The sequence below is a fragment of the Coregonus clupeaformis genome, chromosome 27 (assembly GCF_020615455.1).
Source record: "Coregonus clupeaformis isolate EN_2021a chromosome 27, ASM2061545v1, whole genome shotgun sequence".
NCBI lineage: Eukaryota > Metazoa > Chordata > Actinopteri > Salmoniformes > Salmonidae > Coregonus > Coregonus clupeaformis.
The window spans coordinates 14,535,461-14,546,179 of record NC_059218.1 but is presented as its reverse complement, the minus strand read 5'-3'; the positions used below and the strand labels follow the sequence as shown (position 1 = coordinate 14,546,179).

At 46.4% G+C, this 10,719-nt stretch overlaps 1 protein-coding gene across 1 annotated transcript in view; it reads left to right on the top strand.

Moving 5' to 3' along the window:
- Nucleotides 1-1,104: 1,104 nt before the first annotated feature.
- Nucleotides 1,105-10,719, top strand: part of LOC121541393 (cAMP-specific 3',5'-cyclic phosphodiesterase 4D-like) — a 44,057-nt gene continuing 34,442 nt past the window's right edge. Inside the window, exon 1 of the mRNA XM_041850368.2 lies at nt 1,105-2,115. Within this exon, the coding sequence (XP_041706302.1) occupies nt 1,816-2,115 (300 nt within the window). The 5' untranslated portion in view covers nt 1,105-1,815. The remainder of the gene's footprint in view (nt 2,116-10,719) is intronic.

Sequence of the window (10,719 nt, the reverse complement as noted above, 5' to 3'; positions counted from 1 at the left end):
TTGCAAGCTGGTGCTGGGACACATTTTAATGGAATGCCATTTGTCCTAAAATGTAACAGATTTACATTAGTGAATTGTATTACTTGAGCTACCGTGGCAGGGTATTTCGCAGCCTTCAAAAATATTATCTACAACAATTTGTGGTGTTCATTTGCTTTGTCCTCACAACTCATGAGGACATCATAATACTGTTGGTAAATGATGGTATTTCGTAAAGACAGAATATGGTGTGTGTCACACATACACTCGTTCCACCACACATTTTAGATTGATCAAATTTCCAGATGACTAATCCGGGATTAAGGAAAAACACAGGGAATATGTGGCTCAGCGGAAAAGCCCCTGCATCGTTTACTAATGAGGATTAATCGTGAGAAGATTCAGCCTGACTCACTACCATTCAAAATCCCACTGGCGGAATACTCAGATTATTGTGTGTGTTAATGTGTGTGTCATCATGTTTTCTTTGTCTGTTTTTATAGTCAGAACCACTAGTCATATAGTAATCACTGATCTAGGACATGATTAGACAGTTTAAAGCATGGGTTCACTTTCACTTGTTCAGTGGTGTGAGATTAATGATTACATCAAGGAAGGGAGGTAGAAAGGTTGCAAAGTCTTCGAACAGGGCATATCAGTCTGTGTTGCACCTGTGGTAAAGATCTAGGACCAGATTACCCTAATTTTACCCCAACCTTAACCATTGGGGGTTCAGTAGACATCTGACCCTGGATCAGTAGTTAGAGGCAACTTCAAAGACTTTCAGATTTAAATCTGTGAACCCAGTCCAGTCCTGGTGCTCCAGTCCGGCTCTTCCCGTGTGCTGAGCTGTGCTTTACTCTCAGACCAGTGTTCTCACAGGAAGCAAGCGTTTTTCGACTCATGCATTTTGACTCAGCCTTCCCTTCTATAGATGTGTTGCTTAAGCCACAGTCAGACCTGCTTGGATCTTTCTCTCCATCCGTCTGTCTGTCAGAGCAGCAGTCATCGCCAGTGTGTCATCGTTGCAGGGAGGAAAGGGGATTTGAGACAGGAAATAAGCTCATCTGTGGTTCTGTGTGTGTGTGTGGACTATGAATGGGGTTCTCTGTCTTTAGAGGGGGGTAGAGGAAGAGGTTTGTGTGTTTGGAAGGGGGTCTTTGCTTTGTTTTAGACTTCTCCTTTGTTGATGACTCCTCATCATGAGAAGCTGAGGAAGTTTTCCTGTTTTTCATTCCAGATATCCTTAGGAAGAGTGTTGATCATGGAGAGATGCGTGAGACGGATTTTCCTGCAATCCCAGATCGGGGAATCCTTTGGGCTGGATAAAGCACAACTCCGTCCGGACCGTTGAAAGATTTGTGTGTAAACACTGGATTCCGTGTGTGTGTTTTGTTTTCTGCTCGTGGAGCAGGGGGGGGTGCTTTGCTGTCTTTTCCCTCAAGGGCTTTTGCAAGGCTGGGCTCATTCTATTGTGACATTGTGGAACTATTTCTCCCCTAGATGCTAGAACTGTGGATTCTAGAACTGTATGTTGTGGATTCTTGAACCGCTCACTCTGGATTGTAGAACTGTGCATTGTGGATACTAGAATTGCACTCCGTGGAACATTCTCTCCTTGGGATTCTAGAACTACTTCTACTACTACTGTAACTACTCTCAGGAGGACTGAGAGAGGGACAGATGGGTGATTGTTGATGCTTTAGGGGTTATCAAAGACACTTAGCTACAATTAGAGACCATCTCAGAGACTAGTCTTTTCCCCCTTTTAAATCTATCTCTGTGGGGACGCTATCATCACCATTGCCAGATTTTGCTCTCTAAGCCCCCCTTACTATGAAGAGTCACCCATGCGTCCACACTGGCAACCCGGGCATGGTGCTCGTCTACGGAGTCATCGCTGACAAAACACAAGAGATGACATCGCACAGCCCTGTCAAGCGCCTCAAAACTGACCACCACCACTCACCACCCCTCCCTGTCCCTGTTCCCCTGTCCCCTGTCCCCTGTCTCCCCCCTCCAGAGGAGGCCTACCAGAAGCTGGCCACGGAGACGCTGGAGGAACTGGACTGGTGCCTGGACCAACTGGAGACCCTGCAGACCAGACACTCTGTCAGCAAGATGGCCTCCACCAAGGTAAGACCACTATCTACTTAGCTACTACTTAATTATTACTACTAAGACTATCTTCACAATAATCGCTATATGCTTTGGTTGAAAGAGTGAGACCAACTGCCACAGGGCAGTGGGCATGGTGTTGGCTAGTGTATGTTGAGATAGCTCTTTACAGTAGGCCTACATGTTCTAGTTGTATATGCTTTGGGTGAAAGAGTGTGAGCAACAGGGCAGAGGCATGACGTTCTAGTGGATTTGGTTGAGGTAGCGCTTTACAGTAGGCCTACATGGTCTGGGACCTAGGTCTAAGTCTCAAAGCGGGATGGAGAGAGGACACATCCAGGCACATCTCTCTTTCTCTGAGCCCAGTAAGATACTGAAATGTACAAAGAACATCAGCACCATCATAAAAAAAATAAAATAATAATATATATATATATATATATATATATATATTTCAAATCAAATCAAATCAAAATGTATTTGCCACATGCACCGAATACAGCAGGTGTAGACATTACAGTGAAATGCTTACTTACAAGCCCTTAACCAACAATGCCGTTTTTTTTTTAAGAAAAAGAAAAAAGAAAAAAGTGTTAATTAAAGAAAAATAGAAAATAAAAGCAAATAGCTAAAGAGCAGCAGTAAAATAAAATAACAGTAGGGAGGCTATATACAGGGGGGTACCGGTACAGAGTCAATGTGCGGGGGCACTGGCTAGTCGAGGTAATTGAGGTCATATGTACATGTGGGTAGAGTTAAAAGTGACTATGCATAAATAGTAAACAGAGTAACAGCAGCGTAAAAGAGGGGGATGGGGTGGGGTGGGGTGGGGGGCAGTGCAAATAGTCCAGGTAGCCATGATTAGCTGTTCAGGAGTCTTATGGCTTGGGGGTAGAAGCTGTTGAGAAACCTTTTGGACCTAGACTTGGCGCTCCGGTACCGCTTGCCGTGCGGTAGCAGAGAGAACAGTCTATGACTAGGGTGGCTTGAGTCTTTGACAATTTTTAGGGCCTTCCTCTGACACCGCCTGGTATAGAGGTCCTGTATGGCAGGAAGCTTGGCCCCAGTGATGTACTGGGCCGTACGCACTACCCTCTGTAGTGCCTTGCGGTCGGAGGCCGAGCAGTTGCCTTACCAGGCGGTGATGGAACCAGTCAGGATGCTCTCGATTGTACAGCTTTATAACTTTTTGAGGATCTGAGGACCCATGCCAAATCTTTTCAGTCTCCTGAGGGGGAATAGGTTTTGTCGTACCCTCTTCACAACTGTCTTGGTGTGTTTGGACCATGATAGTTCGTTGGTGATGTGGACACCAAGGAACTTGAAGCTCTCAACCTGTTCCACTACAGCCCCGTCGATGAGAATGGGGGCATGCTCAGTCCTCATTTTTCTTTGTCGTGATCACGTTGAGGGAGAGGTTGTTATCCTGGCACCACGTGGCCAGGTCTCTGACCTCCTCCCTATAGGCTGTCTCATCGTTGTCGGTGATCAGGCCTACCACTGTTGTGTCGTCGGCAAACTTAATGATGGTGTTGGAGTCCTGCCTGGCCATGTAGTCATGGGTGAACAGGGAGTACAGGAGGGGACTGAGCACGCACCCCTGAGGGGCCCCCATGTTGAGGATCAGCGTGGCAGATGTGTTGTTACCTACCCTTACCACCTGGGGGCGGCCCGTCAGGAAGTCCAGGATCCAGTTGCAGAGGGAGGTGTTTAGTCCCAGGAACCTTAGCTTTGTGATGAGCTTTGAGGGCACTATGGTGTTGAACGCTGAGCTGTAGTCAATGAATAGCATTCTCACGTTGTTGTTCCTCTTGTCCAGATGGGAAAGGGCAGTGTGTTGTGCAATAGAGAATGCATCATCTGTGGATCTGTTGGGACGGTATGCAAATTGAGTGGATCTAGGGTTTCTGGGATAATGGTGTTGATGTGAGCCATGACCAGCCTTTCAAAGCACTTCATGGCTACAGACGTGAGTGCTACGGGTCGGTAGTCATTTAGACAGGTTATCTTAGTATCCTTGGGCATAGGGACTATGGTGGTCTGCTTGAAACATGTTGGTATTACAGACTCAGTCAGGGACATGTTGAAAATGTTGTTGAATATACTTGCCAGTTGGTCAGCGCATGCTCGGAGTACACGTCCTGGTAATCCCTCTGGACCTGCGGCCTTGTGAATGTTGACCTGCTTAAAAGTCTTATCACATTGGCTACGGAGAGCGTGATCACATAGTCATCCGGAACAGCTGGTGCTCTCATGCATGCTTCAGTGTTGCTTGCCTCGAAGCGAGCGTAGAAGTGATTTAGCTCGTCTGGTAGACTTGTGTCACTGGGCAGTTCGCGGCTGTGCTTCCCTTTGTAGTCTGTAATAGTTTTCAAGCCCTGCCACATCCGACGAGCGTCAGAGCCGGTGTAGTACGATTCAATCTTAGTACTGTATTGACTCTTTGCCTGTTTGATGGTTTGTCGGAGGGCATAGCGGGATTTCTTATAAGCTTCTGGGTTAGAGTCCCGCTCCTTTGAAAGCAGCTCTAGCCTTTAGCTCAGTGCGGATGTTGCCTGTAATCCATGGCTTCTGGTTGGGGTATGTACGTACGGTCACTGTGGGGACAACGTCATCGATGCACTTATTGATGAAGCAAGTGACTGATGTGGTGTACTCCTCAATGCTATCTGAAGAATCCCGGAACATATTCCAGTCTGTGCTAGCAACACAGTCCTGTAGCTTAGCATCTGTGTCATCTGACCAATTTTTTATTGACCGAGTCACTGGTGCTTCCTGCTTTATTTTTTGCTTATAAGCAGGAATCAGGAGGATAGAGTTATGGTCAGATTTACCAAATGGAGGGCGAGGGAGAGCTTTGTATGCGTCTCTGTGTGTGGAGTAAAGGTGGTCTAGAGTTTTTTTTCCCTCTGGTTGCACATTTAACATGCTGATAGAAATGAGGTAGAACGGATTTAAGTTTTCCTGCATTAAAGTCCCCGGCCACTAGGAGCGCTGCCTCTGGATGAGCGTTTTCCTGTTTGCTTATGGCCTTATACAGCTCATTGAGAGCAATCTTAGTGCCAGAATCGGTTCGTGGTGGTAGATAGACAGCTACAAAACTATATAGATGAAAACTCTCTTGGTAAATAGTGTGGTCTACAGCTTATCATGAGATACTCTACCTCAGGCGAGCAAAACCTTGAGACTTCCTTAGTATTTGATTTTGTGCACCAGCTGCTGTTTACAAATATACACAGTCAGCCGTTCTATCCTGCCGATGTAGCATATAGCCCGCTAGCTGTATGTTATCCATGTCGTCGTTCAGCCACGACTCGGTGAAACATGAGATATGACAGTTTTTAATGTCCCATTGGTAGGATAACCTTAGTCTTGGGTCATCCAATTTGTTTTCAAATTATTGAACATTGGCTAATAGGATTGATGGAAGAGGCAGTTTACTCGCTCGCCGTCGGATACTTACAAGGCACCCCGACCTACGTCCACGATATCTCTGTCTCTTTCTCATGCGAATGAAGGGGATTTGGGCCTTGTCGGGTGTCTGTAGAATATCTTTAGCGTCCGACTCGTTGAAGAAAAAATCTTCGTCCAATACGAGGTGAGTAATCGCTGTCCTGATATCCAGAAGCTCTTTTTGGTCGTAAGAGACGGTGGAAGAAACATTATGTACAGAATAAATTACAAATAACGCAAAAAAACACATAATAGTACATTTGGTTAGAGGGCTGTAAAATGGCAGCCATCTTCTCCGGCACCATTGATTTTATTTTATTTTATATATTTGTCAGATACACGTGTTTAGCAGATAGTATTGCGGGTGTAGCGAAATGCTTGTGCTTCTAGCTCCGACAGTGCAGTAATATGTAGCAAGTAATATCTAACAATTTCACAACATAAACCCAATACACACAAATCCAGTAAGGAATGGAATTTAAGAATATACACATATATGGACAAGCAATGACAGAGCGGCATGGACTAAGATACAGTAGAATATTATAGAATAGAATACAGTATATACATATGAGATGAGTAGTGCAAGATATGTAAACATTATTAAAGTGACTAGTGTTCCATTTCTTAAAGTGGCCAGTGATTTCAATAGGCAGCAGCAGCCTCTAATGTGCTAGTGATGGCTATTTAACAGTCTGATGGCCTTGAGATAGAAGCTGTTTTTCATTATCTCGGTCCCAGCTTTGATGCACCTGTACTGACCTCGCCTTCTGGATGATAGCGGGGTGAACAGGCAGTGGCTCGGGTGGTTGATGTCCTTGATGATCTTTTGGCCTTCCTGTGACATCGGGTGCTGTAGGTGTCTTGGAGGGCGAGTAGTTTGCCCCTGGTAATGTGTTCGGCAGACAGCACCACCCTCTGGAGAGCCCTGCGGTTGCGGGCGGTGCAGTTGCCGTACTAGGCGGTGATACAGCCCGACAGGATGCTCTCAATTGTGCATCTGTAAAGGTTTGTGAGGGTTTTAGGTGCCAAGCCACATTTCTTCAGCCTCCTGAGGATTAAGAGGCTCTGTTGCACCTTCTTCACCACACTGTCTACGTGGGTGGACCATTTCAGTTTGTCAGTGATGTGTACGCCAAGGAACTTGAGGCTTTCCACCTTCTCCACTGCGGTCCCGTCGATGTGGATAGGGTGGTGTACCCTCTGCTGTTTCCCGAAGTCCACGATCATCGCCTTTGTTTTGTTGACGTTGAGTGAGAGGTTATTTTCCTGACACCAGACTCCCAGAGCCCTCACCTCCTCTCTGTAGGCGGTCTCGTCATTATTGGTAATCAAGCCTACTACTGTTGTTTCGTCTGCAAACTTGATGATTGAGTTGGAGCTGGCACCCTTGTGGGGCCCCAGTGTTGAGGATCAGCGAAGTGGAGATGTTGTTTCCTACCTTCACCACCTGGGGGCGGCCCGTCAGGAAGTCCAGGACCTAGTTGCACAGGGCAGGGTTCAGACCCAGGGCCTTGAGCTTAATGATGAGCTTGGAGGGTACTATCGTGTTGAATGCTGAGCTATAGTCAATGAACAGCATTCTTACGTAGGTATTCCTCTTGTCATGATTGGATAGGATAGTGTGCAGTGTGATGGCAATTGCATCGTCTGTTGATATATTGGGGCGGTAAGCAAATTGAAGTGGGTCTAGGGTGACAGGTAAGGTGGAGGTGATATGATCCTTGACTAGTCTCTCAAAGCACTTCATGATGACAGAGGTCAGTGCTATGGGGCGATAGTAATTTAGTTCAGTTACCTTTGCTTTCTTGGGTACAGGAACAATGGTGGCCATCTTGAAGCATGTGGGAACAGCAGACTGCGAAAGGGAGAAATTGAATTTGTCCGTAAACACACCATCCAGCTGGTCTGTGCATGCTCTGAGGACGTGGCTAGGGATGCCGTCTGGGCCGGCAGCCTTGCGGGGGTTAACATGCTTAAATGTCTTACTCACGTCAGCCACGGAGAAGGAGAGGCCACAGTCCTTGGTAGTGGGCCTCGTCAGTGGCACTGTGTTATCCTCAAAGCGGGCGAAGAAGGTGTTTAGCTTGTCTGGAAGCGAGACGTCGGTGTCGGCGACGTGGCTGGTTTTCTTTTTGTAGTCTGTGATTGTCTGTAGACCCTGCCACATACGTCTCATGTCTGAGCCGTTGAATTGCGACTCCACTTTGTCTCTATACTGATGTTTTGCCAGTTGAATTCCCTTGCGGAGTGAGTAGCTACACTGTTTGTATTCTGCCATATTCCCAGTCACCTTGCCATGGTTAAATGCGGTGGTTCGCGCTTTCAGTTTTGCGTGAATGCTGCCATCTACCCACGGTTTTTGGTTAGGGTAGGTTTTAATTGTCACAGTGGGCACAACATCTCCTATACACTTCTTGATAAACTTCTCTTTTAGTCCACAGTCACATGACAGAAATGAAGGTTACAGGTGGACGTATTGTTGGCTATCATGCAGAGGATGAGGTTTGTTGGAAAGAACAGTAATACTGCAGGTTGAATCCCTGTTTATATGGGTGTTTCAGTTGAACATGCTTACAGTACTGCTGTCTCTGGTTATACCACTTCCTGCTCGCTCCTTTACATGTCGCTGCTTATTTGATGTCGCTGTTAGTTAACCCTTGCTCGCTTATGACGTGTAGGTAATAAATTGTCCTTTTATTCAGTCGTTTACCTGTGTGTTCCCCCTGGGAGCAGCTAATAACTGGCCTAGGCAGACACACAGATTCAGACTTGCTGCCCCAACTAGATCAGCTACAGTAGCAGCAGCCAGGCAGGCTCTTGGATAGCACCTCACTTAGATCCAAGATGTCCGTCGCAGGGAGCCAGTCTCATGCAGATGTTTTGTACACATGGTAGGCAGGCTACAGTACAGAAACCTAAGGGGGCTAGCATTAGGCTAGCGTAGCGTCCTGCTTTGCTGTCTGCCATGGCTCCGGAGTGGTGTCCAGTCAATAACTGATGTCATCAGTATGCTCGACCATCTCGAGGAGAAATGAGGGACAGCATAATGTGTTTCTGCGTGAGTAGTTTTGTCACTGTGTGTATACAGTGGGGGGGAAAAGTATTTAGTCAGCCACCAATTGTGTAAGTTCTCCCACTTAAAAAGATGAGAGAGGCCTGTAATTTTCATCATAGGTACACTAAGGCACGTGTCAAACGTATTCTACGGAGGGCCGAGTGTCTGCGGGTTTTCGCTCCTCCCTTGATTGATGAATTAATGTCACTAATTAGTAAGGAACTCCCCTCACCTGGTTGCCTAGGTCTTAATTGAAAGGAAAACCAAAAACCAGCAGACACTAGGCCCTCCATGGAATGAGTTTGACACCCCTGCTCTAAGAGCTTTGCACACCTGGATTGTACAAAATTCTTCAAGCTCTGTCAAGTTGGTTCATCATTCAAAGACAGCCATTTTGAAGTCTAGCCAAAACTTTAACTAGGCAACTCAGGAACATTCAATGTTGTCTTGGTAAGCAACTGTAGTGTATATTTGGCCTTGTGTTTTAGGTTATTGTCCTGCTGAAAGGTGAATTTGCCTCGGAGTGTCTGTTGGAAGCAGACTGAACCAGGTTTTCCTCTAGGATTTTGCCTGTGCTTAGCTTTATTCTGTTTATTTTTATCCAAATAAACTCCCTAGTCCTTGCCGATGACAAGAGTACCCATAATATGATGCAGCCACTACCATGCTTTAAAATACGAAGAGTGGTACTCAGTGATATGTTGTGTTGGATTTGCCCTAAACATAACACTTCGTATTCAGGACATAAAGTTAATTTCTTTGCCACGTTTTGAAGTTTTACTTTAGATACTTATTGCAAACAGGATGCATGTTTTGGAATATATGTATTCTGTACAGGCTTCCTTCTTTTTACTCTGTCATTTAGGTTAGTATTGTGGAGTAACTACAATGTTTTTGATCCATTCTCAATTTTCTCCTATCACAGCCATTAAACTCTTTAACTGTTTTAAAGTCACCATTGGCCTCATGGTGAAATCCCTGAGCGGTTGCCTTCCTCTCCAGCAACTGAGTTAGGAAGGATGCCATTTGTCTTTGTACTAACTGTGTGTATTGATACTCCATCCAAAGTGTAATTAATAACTTCACCATGCTCAAAGGGATATTCAATGTCTGTTTTTTTTTTTACACCTTTTTCATCTACCAATAGGATCCCTTCTTTGTGAGGCATTAGAAAACCTCACTGGTCTTTGTGGTTGAATCTGTGTTTGAAATTCACTGCGACCTTACAGATAATTGTATGTGTGGGGTACAGAGATGAGGTAGTCATTCAAAAATCATGTTAAATGCTATTATTGCACACAGATTGAGTCCATGCAACTTACAGTACCAGTCAAGAGTTTGGACACACCAACTCATTCCAGGATTTTCTTTATTTTTACTATTTTCAACATTGTAGAATAATAGTGAAGACATCAAAACTATGAAATAACACATATTGTCACAACTTCCTCCGAAGCTGCCTCCTCTCGTTGTTCGGGCAGGCTTTGGCGTTCGTCGAAGCCACACCCCAGCACCCAGAGGGATTCACCTGTCCTGACCGAGGGTTTCCTCCTGCAGCTGGACCTCTATTTTGCCACCATCAGCCCCGCTTCCTCGGAGCGGGAGAAGGTGTCCGCCCTCGTCTCCTGCCTCTCGGGTAAAGCCCTGGAGTGGGCCAACGCGGTCTGGAGTGAAGGAGGAGCCGTGTTGGACAACTACGGGGAGGTCGCTCGCTCGCCTCTTCCGGGCCGTCTTCTATCACCCTCCCGAAGGGAGAGAGGCGGGCGACCGTCTGGTCCATTTGAGGCAGGGGACGAGGACCACGCAGGACTCTAGCGGCTGGGTCCGTGTGGAACGAGCGAGCCCTCATCAACCGCTACACACGCCGAGCATGTGTCCCTGGTTCGCAAAGTGCTGGCCCGACTGTTGGAAAATGACCTTCATGCCAAGGCCGAAAACGGTCTGTTTTTCCAGCAGTCTGTCTCCTTCCTCGGATACCGCATTACCACCTCAGGTGTGGAAATGGAGGGAGACCACATTTCAGCCGTGCGTGATTGGCCGACTCCAACCACAGTCAAAGAGGTGCAGCGCAATATTGGCTTTGCGAATTACTATCGGAGGTTTATCCGGGG